Source organism: Apus apus, chromosome 8 (assembly GCF_020740795.1).
Source record: "Apus apus isolate bApuApu2 chromosome 8, bApuApu2.pri.cur, whole genome shotgun sequence".
Lineage (NCBI taxonomy): Eukaryota > Metazoa > Chordata > Aves > Apodiformes > Apodidae > Apus > Apus apus.
In genome coordinates this window covers 8,728,199-8,749,642 of record NC_067289.1, presented here as the reverse complement: position 1 = coordinate 8,749,642, position 21,444 = coordinate 8,728,199, and the positions used below count along the sequence as shown (strand labels likewise).

At 43.2% G+C, this 21,444-nt stretch overlaps 1 protein-coding gene across 1 annotated transcript; it reads right to left on the bottom strand.

Moving 5' to 3' along the window:
* Positions 1-349: 349 nt before the first annotated feature.
* KCNE4 (potassium voltage-gated channel subfamily E regulatory subunit 4) lies at positions 350-3,438 on the bottom strand. The gene is made up of 2 exons (XM_051626383.1): positions 3,347-3,438; positions 350-2,928 (listed from the first exon to the last, which is right to left on the bottom strand). The coding sequence occupies exon 2, from the start codon at positions 2,900-2,902 to the stop codon at positions 2,411-2,413; it is 492 nt and encodes a 163-aa protein (XP_051482343.1). The 5' UTR covers positions 2,903-2,928; positions 3,347-3,438; the 3' UTR covers positions 350-2,410.
* Positions 3,439-21,444: the final 18,006 nt, after the last annotated feature.

The window sequence follows — 21,444 nt, the reverse complement described above, 5'->3', positions numbered from 1 at the left end:
TCAAGAAGCTGAATAAGTCACAAAAAAAACATTTTCACAGCAGCTAGTCAGCTTTTCCAGCCTCCTCCATGGCCCACCAGCAGCCCCAGCTCTTTGCAGGAGGACTCTGGGTGTCTCTGCAGCCCTGCCTGCGGATGGGCAGGACCTGAGTGTGAGGAAGCTGCTCAGTGCCTCGAAGAGCCAGTACAGACCCAAGGCAGATCTGGATCAGCACTGAGATCAGTCTGCAATGCTGCAGTCCTGTCAAACACAAGGAACCTTTTCAAAAAGAGGCTAAGGATTTCCTGCAGAAATCTTGCACAGTCCTGTAACTGGAAATCTTTTTGACGTAGTGAACAACCATGGAAACTTTTCCAGGAAACGTGTTTCTTTATTTAAATAAAAATTAGTGCCAGTAGAAACAATAAACTTTAAATACATGAGACAATTATATACAACTCAATGTTAGGAATCATATACATCAGATTTTTACAGATACAAATACCTTTATACCAAAGTAAAAGGACGAAGGAGAAAGCAATGGAAAATGTGACAACTCGCGCATGTCAGTCTCGTTTGGAAAGTTTCAGGATTCAAGTGATTCCAGGCAAAGTGCCAAACTTAATTTGGCTTCTTTCAAACTTAAAACAGCCCCCTTTGGAGTAAATCTACCAAAAAGCTTTATATGGTCTGATCCAAAGTTCACTGAAGTGGATGGAAAAACTCCCACTGCCTTCAGTCTGAGCCGAATCAGGCCCTTTCTGAGCACAATGGAGCCTTTGTTCAGAGAGAGACAGCGATACCTCTGCAGGCTACATCCCATCCTATTAACCCTCCAAGCCAAAACCAGAGTTCCTCCTTCTAAGTGGCAGAAGAACAGCAGGCTCCTGCCTCAGCTCATTTCTGCTGTTCAGTGTTCAGATATTTCAAGCTGCCTCTCAAGCTCTAATGCCAGTGGATAAACCACAGAGCTATTTTAACACAGGAAATATGTGGAAACGTTTTGCAAACATTTTGCTGTGCAATGCTTTAGATTCAGGCTCTTTGGCCCTCATGGTTCAGAACTAATCCAAACATTGTAATAAGTTATTCAAAAATATACAGCATGATTAAAATAATCATACACTGCTACAATATTAACATTACTTCTTTCAACAGTGCAATAATTTAGAAACTAATTTAACGAGCATTTGAAAAAAATCACAGTACCATTAAATTAGGGGAAGTTTGTGGTGGTTTTAAAAACTAGTTACTAATGACTTTATAGAAATGCATGTGTCACACGCAAGCTGATTTAAAACAAACAAACAAAAAAAGATGTAATGCAATGTTTATCTACACTGGCTTAAACACAGCAGAAAGGCCAGATTCTCTAATGATGTAAATGGGTACAGCTTTATTGATCTGAAACGGAGAATTTGACCCCAAGAGAGAAGCACAAAATCTTGTGCATGTCAGGAAGACTCAGCTGATTACTTCAGTAGGGCCTGGATTTCACTCTTGCTAGGTTAAATTCTATTTTGAATTCCACCTATTTTTCAAGGGGGCGTAAAAGAGCAGCATTTGTTCAAGCCTTTCTACGTCTTACACCTTGTAGCAAAGATCTTTTAATGTCTTTTCTTAATTTACAGATCTTTGCCATTAGTGACCAAATATACAAGTCTTTAAAAAGTACAAAAGAAAAACAAAAAAAAAATTTTCCTACTAGTAACTCATTCAAAGGCTGGATTGCAGCAGAAGTTAGTGAACCCGACCCAGCCAGTACAGGTACAACTTAAGCAAAGATAGATATAGTGGCACGGACCTGAAACTGAGCTTTACAAACCTCCTAGAAATCTGGTGCCTCTTTTTATTTTTTTCTTCTTATTTTTTCTGTGCCTGAGGTCAGGCTCCAGCTGTGCTGCAATCTGCCTCCAACTACAGTATTGACAGCTTTTCAGCTTTTGAGGTCTCACTGAGCTGGTGGCTGTGGATTGTTATAAGAAAAACACAATAAAAGTATTTCTAGTCTATCACACTCCTGTGGGAATGAGCATTACCAATTGTCTTTAACAACCAGGCACTTGTGTTAGGGTAACTTTCCTAAACATTTCCCAGATATTTGCAGAATTCTGAAATATGCAGAGACATGCCAGTAATAGTTACCTCTTTAAAAGTTATATATATATATATTCTCCTTGTTCTTAGCTCTTATGGCAAGAAATAGTAATGGAAAAATTAATAGAAAAACTTCAGCATCCCAATTATGTGCAAGTTGCACTTTGAAGTTGGGCACCACTGCTTCCTTGTCCTGCCAGCTCTCAGGAACACCTCAGGCCCTGGGGCACAGGCACCTGTTGAGAGTTCATTGGGGAGCAGGAAAGTAAACCAGAAGATCTTAGTGGAAGCTCCACTCACGCTTTGGCAGCTGATCAAGGGAGCCCTGCAAGTGCTAGGAGTTCTTGTGGATGTTTTCTGCAGATCCCTCACTGCTCTCGTTCAGGAGCGTTTCTGACACTTCCCCCAGCTCAGCATCCAGCACCTCCTCCTGGATGGTGAAGTGCACGTCTGGGGAGGAGGATTCGGAGCTCACGCTGCTGCCTTCCATTGAGCAGATGGCGCAGGACAGGGAGGGCACCATGCTCTCCTGCAGCATGTTCAGCATCATGGGGATCTGGGCAGATTTCAGCCCCGCTATGGTTGGTAGGGGCTTCACAGCTTCCCCCCACTCTCTCTCCTCATCTTTGTAGAGCAGAAGCAAATTGGATGACTTCTCTTTTCTTTTGGATTTCATGTAGCCCAGCATTATCCCTATCAGGAAGATCCCATAGAAAGACATGACGATCAGAATGTAAAAATACTCATTGCTGTTGTTCTTCTCCACGTTGCGGGATTCAGCATCAAGCATGGCTTGAGTCATGTTTGCATGGTCCATCTTCAGCATGGAAAGTGGTCTGCCACAGCTAAAGCCTGGAGGAGATTATGTATGTGTAAGACCAAACATCAGATCAAAGATGTGAAAGAAATATCTGAAAAATGATACTCCCAAACTATTCCTGGCTACTTGTAATTTTGCCAGCTTTCAGGACACACCTGATTGAAGCTTGCAGTCTATCATACCTCTGCATTAATATTGTGAGTGAACTGTCATTCAGATACAGAAAACATTAGTGGAAAGAAAATAATTAATATTCAATCATGCTGAGTTCTATGCTGAATTATAAAAACCCCAATCCATATGATTAAAGAACGAAAATTATGCAGAAATACTCTGCTAGGGACTTAAGCATAGTTTTATGGTACTTGACTGGGTTTCCATCAAGAGGGAAAAAAGTTAGAAGTATTATTTTATTCAATGGTGCAGCAAAAAAATCATAAAGCAACTTACGTCGGTATGCAAATAATTCCTCCTTTTGCAAAGCTCCAGAGACCTTTCCTCTAGCAAATGCCGGGAGTTCTGAAAACTTTCCTCTGCTGCAGTTGGAATAAATAGCTCTCAAGAAATGTTTCATCACGTGTTTTAGAGGCACAGTTTATAATAGTTTTGTGTTGGAGTCAACAGATGAACTTGAAGGATTGCAGTTCAACCCACTGAACTCTTAACAGCTGTGAAAAGAAAAAGAGTTGGGAATTCAGATTTTACTCTTTCCTAACCAGTTCAGCACTGGCTCTTTCACTTGTGAATCTGTTTCTTTCATTGCCATCCTAATTGCTAAATCTGACCTGTTACCCTGACAGATGCTGTGTAGAATGGAAAACCTGCAAAACACTGTTGTGTGTCTTGTTTTAATATATATATACACACACACGTGTGAACTTTACAGTAGACACTATCAAGTTATTAATATGGCTGCTATACACTGTTTCCCTAAAGACATGGAGAATGAAACAGGTTATTTTCACTGCCTGGGACCAGCAACAAAGCTTTACAAGGTATGTGCAAAACAAAGTGGTGACTTTGGCAGCTCCTCTTTGCACAAGGTGTGGGGCTGTGGAGAGCTGGGCCCTGGGTCTCAAGTGAGTTTTGGATGGAGGGGTGCTGGTGCTGCCTAACTTTGGCTGTCACAGCAGCAACTGTGGGATTTTGATTCCCTGTGTAATCAGTGGAAAGGTGCAGACTACTCCAAGGAGTAACTCAAAGCTCCTGAAGTTAGGACAAGGAAGTCTGCTGCTCCCACTGTTTGTAGAAGAAGCCACAAGTTACATGGTCTGCAAGCTGTTTATGCATACATAGATCTGGAACTCTGAGTTAATGCAGATTTTAACCTGAGGGGATGTTAACAACTTCTGGGCAGAGGGATGCTCTCTGAGTGGCTGCTGGGCTGAGCAGGATGCTCTTAGGCCACTGGGGAGGGCAGAGTTATGATGCAGGCTGGGTGGTGGGGCCCACAGAGTTCCTAGTCATCAGTTCAGTGGTACAGGAGGCGCCGAGACCCTTTTTCAACACGTAAGCAACAGTACAGGCCATGGGAAGAAGGAGGCCCTGCTTGCACCTTGGGGATTTCACTTCCTTATCCTCTACATTCCCTTCTTCACACACAAAGCTCAATTAGTCAGGCCCCACATATGTGATGTGAATGTCACCCCTTCTGCAATGCTTCAAGGATGCTTATGGAACAGAACACTCCACTTCCAGAAAGTAGCTGGAAGTGCTGCAGTTTCCCAATGGTAGGTCTGGGGTTTTTTTTTCCTCTGCAGTCACTGGTGGATTCTTTGCTCAGACAGCAAATTCTTTTCCAAACTCTGCCCTCACAATCCCTCTGAGGTAAAGGCAGACAGGCTTAACCTCTCTTCACATATAGAAAAAGACAAGAGAGAGGAGTTAAGCAACTTCAAGTGAAGAATTCAAGGAAAGACCGCATTGAATCTGTGTTAGGACCCAGCATTTCCCAGCATTTCCCTGAACAACTCAACAAGGAAAAGAAATTTTAAAAAATTACATTAGCCAGATTCCCTTTTCTGCCCGTTAAAATAGAGGATCCACCCTTTAGGATGTTGGTTTTATCTCTTTACGCATTCCCATGTGATAGCTCAGGAGCTGTTGATGTTGGACTAAAGTCTACTGGGATTTCATCTGACAAAATCTGTCTGCAGCACCAGCTCGCCAAGTCTGGATTCTTCTTCCCTGCTCCTGACAAATTACTGAGCAGGCAGCAGGAGCACATTAGCTGGTAGGCTGAAGCATAACCCTGAGCAAGTCTCTGGATTTTCTAGCTAACTTTAGGGAATTTTTATTTCACATCTTTCTCAGCTTCATGCAATATTTGCTGCCCCATTCAGCTCCAGAAATTAGGAATTTGAAAAATTAAAGACAAAGTGCACTAGATTTTACCAACACCCTTTTAGGCAGGGCTTTCAGAAGATGGTGAGGAAACTCCCAGCATTGCTGGGTCAATGCAAATTGGGGCAGTATGAGGAGAAATTCTCTCTGTGCCCATGACACCCTAGGAAACCAGCTCTGAAGCTGCTTAATTCTGGGAACAAGAAGACATAAAGCCTGTCCAGTTGCCTCCTGCTGTCAGTGCTACACACGGAGCATCATCCACCCTGACCCAAAGAGCACTCTCGGGTATCCAGAGTCACCAACACCCCACAGCTCTCACTAGTGAGTCACCAGCTCAGAGGCCCACCAGCTCTCTGCAGCTGCCTGCAGGTGCAAATGGGGTCTCTTATTTGCTCCAAAGCCTAGCATTCTTCATGTAGGTAAGCTCTGTATAAAGTTACCAAGATGAACAGCAGCACGCAACAGAAATCCAGGAAGACTGCTCAGGCTGATTCATAGTTTTATGCAACCCCCCAAAGTTAAGCCAAAAGAAGACTGAATTGCATAATTATGCATAGTTATTGCTGAAAAGTCTTTGCAAATATATTTACTTTGGCTAGTTGATGACAACAACTCACCTCCATCTGTTAGCCCGTGATTCTGAAAAACAGTCTGATTTTTAAAAAGCCTGGAAGGAATCCCTGAGCCTTCTATGGACATGAAGAGGAGGGATAGGAAGACACGGGGGAATAACCACCTGAAAAACATATGCCCCATATGGTGCCTAAATCAGTTGTCTCAATCTGTACCCTGGAGAAACTAGATTTTTATCTAAAAAACAAACCTAGAAATTTGAATATTGGAGCCTTTTAACTTTGTGTTTCAAAATTATTTTTGTTGCAAATTATATTACACATTGCATAATGTGAAACTGTTGACCATGGCAAAAATACTTGCTTAATTTGAAGTAATTAATTTTTTGGAGTTAAGGTCACTAGCTATTTCTTATTTGGGGTTTCTTTCTTCCTTTTGCATCAAATATCTTTTTCCAAACCTCACAGAATTTCCACTGCAATTTCTCTTAGAGGCCTTTTACACTTCCAGCAATTGCCTCACACATGTTCCTCTTCATCTTTGCATCACCTCCCAGCCGAGGCTTAAGGCATTTAAGAATGATCCTTATGCTGTTGCTCCCACTTTCCAGAATCTCTCTTTGGAAAACATTCAGACTAATAAAGCAGAGCAACAGCCAGGCACTCAAACGATGAAAAGGTCACAACATAGTTGCTGATGCCAGATTTTTTTTCTCAAGGTCCCTGTCTCCTAGAGAGCCTTTTGTGGCAGCAACCTCCGTCACCAAAGGACGCAAGAGTTGAGGCTTGAGGCATCCCACAGGGCAGGGAATTTTTCACAACATGGCTTAAGGGATAGTATAATGTGAACCCTTTCTCCAAATAAAAATTTGAGGACAATCAGAAAACTGAACAAAGACAGACTCCATTATGAAGACAACATGGACTGTCCTCAGAGACTCAGATGATTCTCTGCAGGCTGCCACAGAAAATATATGCCTAACCCATCGTTGCAGGCATAATCCATCGTCTGATGCTGCATTTGTCTCGCTTTTTCCAGCTAATGAGTTAATAAGACTAAAATAGAAGACACAACTGTTAAAGGGCTAGCTCCTAGGAAAAGCTGGGACTGTTTGCAAAGTGTATGCTGACAGTACAACTCTAAAGAGGACCTGGGCATGTGCATTTCTAGAGTAATAATCTGAAAACTGAAAGATAAATGGGAAGGACAGAAAAGTTGGGTTTTCTTCCTGTACATGGGCCTTTAATGGAAGCAATGGTTGGAAATTTACTGCTAGGAAGAAAAGCGGGGGGAGTGCCAATATTTATTAGTTATGACTTAGACCTTGCAGACAGTGCAGCTGGGAAAGGACAGCAAAGATGATCAATATCTTTCACTCACATATATTATTCCAATTCCACCATGAAGAGAGGCACAACGGAAAGGGCTGTTTGTGCCCTGCATCTGGTCTTGCGGTCAAAGACCTGCCCTGCTGAGATGTATGACATTTGGTTCACTGCAAAACAAAAGCCTCACTCAGGACCTCATCCAAAGTTCCTAGAAGTCAAAGCCCCTTAAAGTCAAGGCAGAGCCTTACCTAAAGCAAATCAGATCAGGAACATCACCTGCTCCTTTCAAGTTTCATGCAACTCAGAGGCAATTCTCAGTGATGCTTATGAATGTCTTGGAATAAGAAAGCTAGTGTAAAAGCAGCGAGCAAGTCATGCACTCATTCCCAGAGTAGGGAATGAACAGCAGCTCAACACAAGCCATGTGCCTCCTCACTAGCAAGCTTTCTCACAGGATGAAATTTATGAGCTTTACTATATACTCTTAACATTTTTATGCCTCAGTTCACTCACCTGTAAAATGGACATAATCAGACCTACAAAGGGCACGTGCTGAGAGGGTGCAGTAGGTAATGCACTTGCAGATCACCACCTGAAGGGGTAATAGCTGTGGTGTTCATAACCACAACAGCATTGCCACATGGCTGGGCTGGCATCTGAGCAGTTCTCACACAGCTCTAAGTTTGCTGTCATTTTCCATCACTCTGCCTTATTTTTCATACTGCAGAAATAGATGACTTTTAAAATATACTTCACACAAGCAATTTCTAGAGGAAGGTGGCAATTTTGTCAGTGTCATCCACAATATACGTGGCTACTGAATGGAAGTAACATTCTGCCTGGTTATTAAATGTGAAAAGCTTCGTAAAATGCCCAGCTCTGCCTTACAATCCTCACTAGGGAAAATTTGCAGGTATAAGTCCAGAAGACACATGCATCAGCCTTCTCTCCCACTGCAGCTTTTAGTTTCCTTTAATTCCAACTCGATTTAACCTTTGTAGCAGATGCCCATATCATGCAGCTTCAAGTTTGTCAGGCATTCCCCGTGCCCAGAGCAGCAAAAGCTCTCTATATTCATCAACAGTAGCAAATAGAGGATTTAGAAGCACCTCACAGCCAAGGTGGCCAACTGCCCTAGCAGTGACAAAAGATTTCCCAGAAGTCACCTCTGGAATATTGCAATTGCCCTCCAACCACACAGAAAAAGATTTGTTACAGCAAATTGGTTTCTGATCCTGAGAGATTACAAGCAACAGAAAACCTCAGTGATATCCACAATAACAGTTTACAATAAATTCAGTATATTCTGTTAGCCATCATTTGTGGGAGACGTGGAGTTTTGGGGTAGGCATCTATTTGAAACTTCTAAACTGAATTTCAGAAAGCTATGAGTGACTGGAAACAAATCAAGTGGAAACAGGTAACTCTCATGATAGCAGTAACATGAAATTACATTTAAAAATTGAAGATTTTTTTGGTGGCTGATATGAGAATCTGAATCCAAAGTAATCACATCCTCAATTCTCTTTCCTGTAGCTGAGATATATTACAAAGATATTTTATCTGTATATATTTCTATACAATAAAATGAAACTTGTATTTCCTATTACCTTACTTTTTTCCCTTGATATGGCATGGAGGATGTAGCTACTTTTCATGTGAAAATACTTTTTCATTTATTTTTACTTCCCCTCCCACCCCAGGAGAATTATCTTTTGGCTGCATTACCTTTACAAATAAAAGAAATAAAAAGCTCTCTTTGCTTTCAGTGTCAAATATCAAATTCAGTTACCCTGCACGTGATCAACTGTGTTGAACATATTTGCTCCTCTTTGGAATTTAAAACAGGTAGCAACATACTAAATTTTGGATGCCATTATAATATAAATCCAGAACCTCTAAATTTGATTATCAGAAATTCACTGACAAATCCAAACACATTTCTGTTTCTTCAGTGAAGACACAGTGCTTACTCTTCTAGCTATGCAAAGGTAACTTATATAGGACCACACATCCTCTCTGAAAACTGCTTCTGACTGTAATCTGCTAAGCATTAGCACTTGAATGTACATATTTGGAACTCAGGACCACGTACAATAGAGAACACAAGTGTCACAGTGATCTTCCACCCTCCCGAGGAGGGAAAACACATACAGAGGTAAGTCCATGCTCCTCTCCCAGAAACAGGTGTGTAGCAGAGATGAAAGGGACAGATCGTGCTCTCTCAGTGGCACACAGCCAGCCCAGCTGAAGCACTTGCAAGGCTTTAGAGGAACAAGCCACATTTCTCTTCGTTATTATTTTTTCCAACCCTGGAAACTCTATTTGCAAAGTAAAAAGCAGCCCATGCTGTTTCACAGCCATGTCAGTGTAGCATCCCAGGTCACTGTGACCTTCACCATATACAGGATTTTTCACTTTCACATGGATACCAGATGTCCAGCTCTCTCTCCATCTGATGTTCAAGGCCCTCGGGCTTTTGTACAACACCAGACACACAGCACCATGTGTGTCTGTAACTCCCTTTGAGTTTTTGTTGTGAAACCTCCACATTTACTGCAGTTGTTGCAGCAAACATCACAATCCATTAATTTCTGCTCTCAACCCTGTTGACCTGAATCTTCATGGGACTGCAAATGTAGTTTGGATTTCATCACTGCCTTTTCCTACAGCAATCCCCTTTCAAGCTGAAGCAACCAAGACAGCACTTCAGTTTGATTTATTACATCTTGGCATCTGTTGACTGCCCTTACTTTTAAAGCATTAAATAACCAGAACAGCTATTTACATTCTTATTCCAAAAGTCTGCTTTGGAAATCACAATACCAGGCACAAAATAGCAATCTGGAGTGTAAACAGCACCAGTTGGGTGAACCTGAGGTGCACAGCAAAGAGGCAAGAAAGTACACAAAAGAGGCAGCATCAACACGTGCGTCCCCGCTGAAGGGAGGGATCCTGCACAGCAGAGGGGGGAGAGCACAAAGCTGGGATTTCTGAAACCTGAGGCTGAATGCCCAGTCTCAAATGCTGAACACATCTGCAGTTTGCCTTTGGTTCCTGTAAGGTCTGGATTTCCCTTTAGTGCTCCAAGACATAAAGATGATTCCTGAAAACAAGCTGAGATCTGTTTGTGTTCCCGTATCGGTGCGGGGCCCCCACTGGGGGCGTGCAGGGCGCGAGTTCACTGTGCGTAACGTGGAGAATGGGTTGTAAACAGTGCAGGGTAGTGCCAGCTGCAACAGAACAAGACTTCTTCCTCCCCAGCTGAAAGAAAAGCTGCATTTCTTTCAGTCAACACAAGCACTGATAATCCACTCTTGTGTGGACTTACGGATGGAGTTCGAATGATGCCATCTACCATTATCAGGACCCTGATTTATGTAACAGTCCCAAAACCCTCCCATACCTGCTGCATGAAAGAAATTCCAGAAGAGCTCCGAAAGACCTAGGAAAGCCCAAGGGGAAGCCTTCCTGACATCTCCCTCATCAACACAGCAAGCTGGCACCCTGCATATGAAGCACACACCATGGGTGAACACAGCATCAAGTGGAACAATGTGCAACCCTCTGAGAACCCCTTTCACACTCCCTGGGAGTTCCACAGCCTCACCATCCCATGGAAACCCATCCCCAAGCTGCACACTGAACAGAAAGAGGAGAGCAAGCAGGAATTAACAGTGCAGTCAGGTTGATCAAAGAAATGAAAATTAACTTCCCAAATATATTTTTAAAAAGTGATAGCAAAGAAAAGGAAACTTAATAACAATAAATGCCTACTCTGAGCAAGGGCAGCTTCCTTGAAATGATAACAGAAATCTGAGGGGATGTATTTTTCAAGTGCAAGCATTTACATCTCAGTGGGGAGACATCATCCTTTCTTGAATGTCTTGTGTTAAAGCGAAGACAACCATTAGTTTGATGGAATTATGCTTCTAGGACTTGGGGGAAAAGAGTCTCCTCTCCTGACTGCTCGTAACATGTGAGCAATCAGCCCAAAGTAAACAACACGTGGTCTTGTGTGGTCTCTTTTTGCTCTTCAGAGGAGGCTGGTATTTCACTCCCCTCTAGGAAGTGACAGGAAGTGGGGAATTCTGCGCAGCTACCAGAGATCCTGTGCTTTCCTAACAAGCTCTAAAAATGCAGCATGTTTGGGGAAAAAATTATTGCTGTTCCAGGTGGGAAATACAAAAATAATACATCTAGACACACAGAATGAACTAGTACTCCTTTGGGCTACATAACTGAAGAATTTTGATGCAGCCATATTCACAAAGCTTCCCAACTCTTCATCAGCATTGGAATGGTCACATGTCAGTGGAGCACTAATCAGTTCTTGAAGTGTTAGAGGAGCTCCTGAAAGTGACACGAGTGCTGTACCACCTGTAAACACAGCTCAGGGTGAGCAGTGGCTGCTCACACAAGTCATCTACTTAGAGAAGGGAAATTGTGCTCAGGCAGATGAAAGGACTCAGCACAGCAGGGTCCATGTTTCCTTTGCTGTTGTGCTTAGGCAAGGATCCTGGAAAGCAGTGACTGTTTAACACCCTGCTACCCGTTTGCAAATTAATATTGTGGAGTGGAGGGAAGTTCATGTTGGTTTTCTTAACCATCACTTGCTCACCCAAACCCAGCACACTCTGCCTACACCCATCACGGCAGGAGACACACACAGACCATTTACTGAGTGTTTTCCAACTGCCCACTCCCTCTCCCTACCACACAACTTCTCTTCCACATGACTCCTCCATGTGGTCTTGACCTCCACCTTGCCAAGCCATTTGGTCCAGCTCAGCCAAAACCTGGCAGAGGTTTGCTGCCTCCTGGTGACTTGGCTGGCTCCCTCTGCCCATGCTCTGTGTTGCACAGGCAGGAGGACAAAGGCTATTCTCATATCAAGACCTTCAACTGTGAACTGAAAAATGCAAACTGGAAGCTGTTGCTTTGAAAATCAGAACTCAGGGTTTACCTCCTCCTGAGCTAAAGCTCCCTCCACACCTTCTCCATCCATGACGCTTGCCCCTCAACTTTAATTTCTCCCATGTTACCTCATTTTCACCATCAATGTCCTTCTTGGACAAGGTTGCCAAAGCATCTCGTCCAAACCCCTTGAAAACCCACCTGCTTGGTTATGGGGAAAGGGGGGGAGATAGGAAAGAGACTTTAAAGAAAATCTAAATAACATTAAAAGACAATGCAAAACATCCACATGCACATCACTCAGCACCACACATCCCTATTACTGCTCCATGTTATCTATAGTTTTTCTCTGACAGTTCAGTATATAAACATACATACCGAGTCAGACCAAACCACACTGCTGTGTTTTTGCTGGGGCAGGACTGTGACTTCAGTGAGATACCTCGCCTGTTTCTGCGCCCTGAAAGAGCAATCGCACCCCGTGCGTCTGTCAATGCGCTCAGCTGGGACAGCTCTGCAAAGCACAGAGTGGTTTCCCAATAGCTCCCTCCAAGAAATAGCTGTCAGAAATGGTTCCTTCCTTATCCTTCCTCATCCCAAAAGATAAACTCTCGTTGCCGCATCTCCCTGAGGGTGCGGCTCAGCCCTCGCCTCCTGCCGGCAGCGGCGCTGGGGCTTGTGCAAGGCACATTCCAGGAATTCTTCCAGCCAGCTCACCCTGTGCTTCTAAAGCTCCTCCTTTTCCTAAATGTTCAGCCATGGCTTAGCCAGACTTTTTTTTTCTTTTTAAAGTTACTCATTCTTGAGCAGAGATGGCTGCACCCGTTCTGGAAGGTTCCCTGCCCAAATCCTTCTTGCCTGGTACATCTTGGATTACAGCCCAGTCCTAGAAAATTTTTCATCTGAAATAATTTGTGTTTGTAAATAACAGATTAAAATGAAAAAGCTGCATGCAGATTTCATTGCTGTGGGTATAATAATCTCAGCATTAGGATTAGCTAGCAGCATAAGCAAAAACACCACCAAAATAAAACCCAAAGTTTTTCCTAAACCCAAAAACTAACAAAATAAAATAAAACTAATTTCCATCAATGTTTTGGTCTACTATAAAGTATTTTTTTAAATATCAAGCTGACTCTCTGAAGACTGCAGCAGGAACTAACTGAAGAGCAGGCAGCACAAAACTGACATGCAACTGCATGATGAGCTGTGCCAGGCTGCACATTTGAGGCAGTGAGGGCAGAACCACCTTGTTCTGGTCTCCTGTGTGATGTGGGAGTGAATGAAACAAAATTAATCCCTTCCAGTTATGAGAAGGATAAAAAGCAGCTGCAAAATCATTCAGAACAGAGCACAGATGGGAAACTCCTGAGGATGCCACATCACTTTTTTTTAAAATCATAGTTTCTACAAATTGTGCAGGATTCAGACTTGTCACTGTTGACTGTAGAAGAGGATGCTTCTGAAGTGGCAGCTCAGTCACTAGAGAAGCAGGAGCTTTAAGGGTCGATGCTCTGGCTCTGCCCTGCCTGGGCTCTGCCCTGCCTGCAGCTTGCCCTGGAGGCAGGGCAGGCTGATGGACCTTACAGATCCTCAGAGCTCCCCACAGAAAGCTCACAGCCCCTGTGCTCTCTCACAGACTCCATCTGCACTTGATTTAAGGCAAGAAGGTATCTGCTCTGTTACAGCCAGCCAACAATCACAGCCTCAACCTGTGAACTGCTCACTTCCATTAGACACAGCAAATCCTCACAGGGGTCACTTCCCACCAAAGTTGCTGGGTTTGTTTGTTTTTCTATAAGGTGAATCATATTCTAGCCTTTGGGCCTAATCTCTAAATCCTCTTCTGGTGGAGATTTCCAGTCACTCAGCTCTGTAAATTGCCAGGATCTTAACCTCGTATCCCATCAACCTCACTAGCAATGAGGGTTGGTCACCCCTTCCAAGTGCCCCAAAACACCGTGTTTGTATCACTACAAACCTGTCCCTTGTGCAGATGCTCCTGTAGCACCTCCAGGTCTCATGGTTTAATGTTTGCCAGGCCCTGTTACTACCCTGCCATCACCTGCCCCTCACACACAACTCATCAGGACCCTCTCCTCAGTACCCAAGAAATCCACAACAGGCTTCAATGCTTCATACAGAGGGAAACTGCAAAAGGTCCTATCTCATCATTGGAAGACTCAGAGGGGTGGAAGCGTAGGTCACCATCAAAACAATGAGTTGTCCTTTTTAGGTTTTTTAGTGTTTGGAGTTGTTTTTTCTCCTTCCCCCTCACGACTGGTTTCAGGATCTGATCAGTCTCAACAAGGAATAAAAGATACAGACATTGATTCGGGTAACCAGCATCAGACACTTCAAATCAATTGCCCAGCAAAGCAGCCAATTTGCTAAATTAGAGATTTTTGAAGTCTTAGGAGTAAAGTGAGCCTAGGCTTTCTCCCCTAATTTATTAACAGTTTCAATTAATTCCTCTTCTTCAGCCCGTCATCTCAGAACTGGTCAAGTTTCAACCAAGTGGGTTCATTTATCAGACGGAAAAGCCCATGGACGAAACTAGTGCTGCTGACTGTACTGATGCCCTTAAAAATAACAACTATGGCTGGAGCGAGCTACCACCTCAGGCTCCCCTGTCACCCCACGTTGCCATGGCTATGAGCAATGCTGCCAAGGAGATGAGATTGCCATGACACCCAGGCAGGCAGGAGGCTGCACTGGGCAGGTAACACTCCAAATACTGGATGTCCTCATTGTAATTAATAAGGGAATATTACGTGGCCACTTACAGGTAGGTAATGCAGAACTTCAGTAGCATTTCTGTTGAATTAGGAGAGGTTTCCATCTAGCTTTAAAAACAAACGACCAAAATGCAAGGTTTTGTTAACAAATTACAGACAAAATAGATTGGATTTCTATTGTTAACAATAAGTAGAAACAAATAATATACACCAAACATAAGTAAAAAAACAAATGAGAATCCCTTACATCTGTATTAACTACATATTGCTGCCTTTCCAAGACGAAGGGTAAAGGCTTCCCAGGAGTCAATTACACTGCAAGAGAAACCAAGAAAGAAGCAAACTCCTCTGTACCAGTACCTTTCATACTTGTCCATGACTGGAGCTGTACAGGACTCAGCCTGTGTGACCCACACACACCCTTACTTAAGCAGCACCCATGTTATCACCTCCTCCCATTTTACTAGGTACTTTGGCTGCTGAGAAACTCATATCCTGCTCATCAGTTGTTGCCAAGACACCGTTCACATTTCTGCTTCCCCATTAGCATCAGCTAATAATTTTCTGCTGGCAGGTTTTCAAAGAGCTCCAGAAGGGTTCAAGACTGCTACAAGAAAAGAACAAGGCAAGAGAGAAAAGCTTGTTCTTACAATCAAAAGATATCTAGCCCATGGCTTTTGCATGCGTCAAATAATCAGGAAACCAGAAAATAAATCCCCAAATCCATTACTTTAATCACTTGGGAAACTAAGTGGTGAACTTTCAGTAGCTTGCTTGGAGTTAGCAGTTCAGTAATCACCATGTTTCCAGGGCTGTGTGTTCTGGCCCCCGCATTGGTGTGACACTCAATATGTGTTGGCAAGGAGGGTTACTGTGGCAGACAGAGATTAACCCCAAGGAGCAGGGAGCCAATGACACAATAAATGTCCAACTGCCCAACATCTACCATAGCAACAAGACTATCCTTACCCTCGGGTAGAAATTTGTTTCAGATCTTATTTCAGCTTGACTTGATAGAAGCCTTCAAAAACAGTTTAAAAAAATAATCCACACATCTATGAAAACAGTATTGCAGACAAATGAAAGTGGTATGAGAACCCCAAGCTCTTATGTTTTGTTCTGAGGTTGGTGTGAAGGTACCTGGGCTTGAGGAGTGGAGATTTCTGATTTGGACCCTTCATTCCGTCTTTGACTTGCTGGGCTTTGGCACAGGCCCTCACTCAGCAGCCAGCTGCCCATGGTGGCACGGACTGGGATGGGAAAGCATTCCAGGGCTCTGCTCTCCCACCAGAAAGCTGCTCTCAGCAACAGTGGAGGGAACCATGGGCAAACTCCTCAAAAAGAGAGGATGAGAAGTCACCCGCTGCCAGTGACAGTGACATTCCCTGTGACACTGCCAATCCAACCAGCTCCAGTCAGACCTGGAAGGCGAAGGGAATATCACAGGAAACCTGGAGGTACAGCCAGATGCAAAGAAAAAAAAAAAGGAGCATGGAAAAGAAACAACCAAACCCTTTGAAAAACAAGTCTTTAATTAAACAAAAACTGAAAGAAGCTGGGGAGTGTGCTGTAGCCTGAGGTGAGAAAGGAAACAACAAAAAACATCAGCTTGTGGTCTGAAATAGAATTTCATGGGCTTTGCTGCACTGAATCAGCACAGGAATCTGCAAATCTCAGTGGGCTAGAAATTTTTAGCAGAAGAAAGCTGTTCTAAGTACTACCGGAGCTTTCTTGAAAAAGTAAATAAACAAAGACAAACAGATGGAAATAATTACAATCCAAATGCTTGAGATTGTTGGAGTGCAGTTTTCAGTTATCCCAGATTGACCTGGGCCCTAACAATCCATCCAAACAGCTAAAGCTACAAAGGGGGGAAAAAAACCTCACTCCTGGCATGAGGAGATGGGAGGTTCCTGGCCTGGCAAATGCCAGCAGGGCCTCTGGTCCACAGATGCTTTGGGCAGCAAAGCCTTGGGCCAGGAGCTCCCCAAGGCTGCAGAGTCACAGGATGGTTTGGGTGGAAGAGACCTTAGGGATCATCTAGTTCCAGTCCCTGGCACGGGCAGGGACACCTCCCACTAGAACAGGTTGCTCAAAGGACAAAGGAGGGGCAGAGAAGCACTCTGTGCTGCCAGCCCCTGGGACACAGCCTGGGACCCCTGGCACCCCCTGCCCCACAGCAGAGCCAAGCCCACGGAGCAGGAGGCTGCTCCCTGTATAGGGGCAGCCAAAGCTGGGGGGCTGCACTGGATCTCACAGGAGAAGTTCTAGCCCTGGCTGAGGGCACCCCAAAACCCAGGCTGCTGCCCCACTCCTGGCACAACCCCCTGCACAGCACCCCGAGCACCGTCTGCTCCAGAAACAGGCCCAGGCTCAACATTCCCGGATTTCAGAAAAAACTTGCCAAAAAAATCTCTGCCAGTCAAGATTTACAGAGCATTGTGCCTCCTCTGCAGCCAGCCCACTGCACCTACATCTAATACAGGCCAGATTTTGTGATACCTGTAACAAGGATAAAGTACCAGTTCTGCAAAAGGCCATGCCAGAAAGATCCCATCAGTACATGGCATAATGGAAAGATACTGGCAGAAAAAGCTGGTAGAAGTAAATGGAAAAATCACTTGAGAGCAAGTATCCCTTCATACCACTGGGAAGCATTCTGGAGAGAGTCTCAAACCTCATTTATTTATGAAAACACTTGGATGGCCCATCAATTAATATTAAGAGAACAAAATACAAAAAGGCAGATCCTGGGTGCTGGAGAGCATGCGTGGGCAGTTTTCTGCATGCTCAGTGGAAACACCATAACTGCAATTGGAAGGACAACTCATTTTGAGCAAACTGAAGTCAGCAGCTCCTCGGGTTTAGCACCCGAAGGAGACCAGCCCTGGGGAAGGACCATCCATCAGCAACACAGCAAGGTCTCTGTTCCCAGAAAAGATCACACAACGTGTTACTTGCGCACACAGCAGAATAACTACATGGGAGGTATGTTCAAATAAATTTTTATTGAGCTTATCAAGAAGTCAAACAAATAAAAATGTGTTGCCTCTCAGAATCCACCATCCCCTAGAAGGTCCACACTGGTCTGTGCCAAGCAGGGACAGCCCCAAATCCCCTGGCCCAAAATACAGGACCTATTCCACCTTCCCGCCCTGTGGCAGGTCCCCTACACAGCATTTGCTTGGGCATGTCAGCAAGCATGAGTGCACCTGCATGGGCAAATATCCTAGTGGAGTCACATTAAATCACAACTTTATCAGCCCATTTTGATACAGGAATTATTCTTGAAAATCTGCCTCCCCCCCATTGCTAATGTGGTTCTTACGCAGCTTTGGCAAGAAGGGGTTGGAAACAGGATGCGATGCTGAACAGGCCAGATTGCTCATTAGCATTCTCAGATTTCCTAGTAATTTTGTCAGGCTGTTTTACCTGGAACAGACCAAGACCTGAACTGCAACAAAATTAAGCGAAACCATTTCATTTCCAAGAAGCCTGGCAGTAACACCCAGTAAACATGGGTGAGAAGTGATGAGACACAAAATTCATAACGAGTTCTAACAACTGGTTTCCTTACAGCTTGTTAAGCATCCACAACCTACGTCCGAAACTGCTTTCCAAGTAATTCTTACATCTTTTATTTTATACACTTAAGCTCTAAAAACAAATATAGATACATCTGGTACCAAGAATAGCATAAAAAAAAAGCAAGCTTGCAGCAAAATCCTTGATTCAAATCTTACTTGGAAAAAACTGAACTGCATCTGATCAGCATCATTAAAGTAAATCTCTAAATCAAATCTGTATGAATTAGCTGAGCATCCAAGACTTTTTACCAGGTTTGGATACAGTGAATTTGCTGGGCATTTGCCATAACAGACACTCTCTTTTGCTATTAATATTTTCATGTTTTAAAATGACATTACTTTCTCCCCCATCTCCTTTAGGAACCAGAAGTATCAGAAACTCTATGGAAATGTAAGGATCTATATAAAAATTTTGCCATTTCGGAGGGATTAAGGACACTATCCATCAGACCTGTTACTAGTTACAATAACTGCATAGCAATGGAAAGCTGTATGAACTTTTCCATGAAAAGCATCCACATTCATAAAGCTGTCTCTCGATTATCTGGAAATAATTACCAAAAAAAACCCAACACAATCTCAAACTCCAACCCTGCCATTAATAGAAAGCATTACAGTCTTAGGGGGAAAAAATTAACATACCCATTGCAATAAAGCTGGAACAAGCATATAAAAATATATGGATTTTCAGAGGGATAGGGATTAACATGTGGCACGTGGCTTTTCTCCTACAGTTGCACTTGGCCGTGGTGCATAACCCTGAATTCTAAAATAAAGCCTCTTTTTTGTCATTACCTACATGGAATACTCCATTACATACAGCTCTGCCATGCTTCCAGGTAGGTGTGTTCAGAGCAAACCTTACCCACCTACCAGGTAAAGCAGGAGTGAAAAGTAGAAATGCTTGGTTTAAGCCAATATAGAATGAAATCCGGGATTCAAATCTTACAGACACTACTCATAGGAAGTTACAGATATTTAATATGTAGTAGCTTCAGCAGAAAAAACGTTTACACTCTCTGAAGCCTGTGTCCCCCTTCAACCCCCACAGCCAGATCCCACCCAGCCAGCCACAGGCACGCAGATTCCCACCCACATCACTTCTGGCCCAGTTATCCACCTGCAAACGCTCTCTCTCCTGGGAACATTTAGTACTTTCTCAATTTTCACTGGCATCTCTGAAGGCAGCTAAAAATTACTCAAACCTTTTCCTCCTGAACATTACATATTTCTACCACTGGCTGCCCCAGCACAAAGCAAAGGCACATTTATCAACTGTTCCCCTAATGCTGACAAACCCACTTGATATATATGACTTCTAGGGGAAAAGTGGTGATTTTCCACACCAGTTGCCTTTACATCTGCTCTGGCCTGCAAGAAAACCTTTCAGAGGGGAAGGGGCAGCCAGCCACAGCCCCCCAGCACAGAGGAAGGCCACTGCTGAACTCCCCCACAGGATGCCCATAGGAACAGGTACTAAAGAAGTGCAGCACAGACATTGCCCTTAGTTTAAGGCAGAAGTCATACACACACAGAATTATTGAAATATTTTCAAAAATACTATATCTGTGTATTAAAATTCTATATTTAAAAAAAAAACACTCACTTTTTCAACCATTTGGGTAGTCCTTTTCCTGCTGCCTCCCCTGTATTATTCTGGTGTAGATGACAGCAACTCAGAACTTCAATAGTTTTATTTGCAATTTTGTTGCATGTATTATTTTGGATGCTACGCCTAATAGCTTCCTTAACATAATATTCTCAGAAAACTAAAGCTCCTAAAATGGTTGTGTTTTCTTTTCTGAAATTAGTTTCTATAATAAATTATCTACTATAGTAGTTCAGAACTTGTTTACTTCTCTTTATTTTATTGAAGAGTCCCCTTAAAAGAGGCCTTTTAGCAGCTTTGGATGCCTGAGGGGAAAAAAACTAAACAAATTTTTAAAAATTAATATAAGTGTGTCATATTATTCTAAAGAACCGTATTTTTGAAGGAAAGAAAACAAACAACTAGTCTGAATATAACTGAAAACCAGGAGGAAGTTGGAGCCTTCATGGCTGATTAAAGGGATAAAAATAAAGATCAGCTATGCAGCAGGCAAGGTTTGACATTAAGCCAGCACTATGACCCCTGGCATCTGGGGAACTTGTAAATGAGAACCCAAAAAAAAAAAAAAAGAAGCATCTGTTAAGTTGATCTGCCTCCAGGTTGAATGGTTACCAGCATGGTTTGTGAGTTTGTTATCAAAACCTTCAATTTAAGTGCTCAAGATCTTTTACGAAGTCTAATTGCAAGCATCTAACATCTCTTTGGGATCTAATCCTTCAGCCCCGAAACTCAAGGAAAATTAAACACCAAATCAAAGTCCTGAGACACCTGGATAGTAAAAACAAAAATGCCAGCAGTAGAGCTTTACATAAGCTGTTACCATAGCTAGTGCTCTTCAAAAGGGTGACTGGCAGATCAGATGCAAATAAACCACACAAAGCAGAGTGGTAACTTCCCAGTAGTGCCAAACCAGGCTAACCTGGTAACTAGCATTCCTGCATTTGGCTTGAAACAGTCATGTTTATTTTGAATATTTGACAAGACTTGAAATTATAGCTTCAAAATACACAAGTTGACTAAATTCCGACTGTACGAGGTCTTGATTCCACTCCTGAATTGGCAAACCTTTCACGTAAGGGTGATCACTACCCAGCCTGGATACATAAACTCAATGCCAACAATATTTACAGAAAAAGACACCAGCAGAATCTCTAAGGCACAAATGGCTGAGCAGTCAGACGAACATTCACCACCCAAGAAGCACAGGTGTGTAACTGTCAAGATCTCAAACACAAAGAAGGCAGAGAAGGAGCCTCTTACAGAAGGTTACCAGCAGTGCGAGGCAGGGAGCAAAGCAGGACGTGCCTGCCAATAGACAGGGCTCCCTGGCAAAAAACACCCATGGACTCAACTAATGTGATTTAAACTCACTAATTTATGACTGTAAATTATCTAGGCTCAGAGAGATAAAAAAGAAATGCTACTTAAAAACTGGACGTATGAGGCGTGA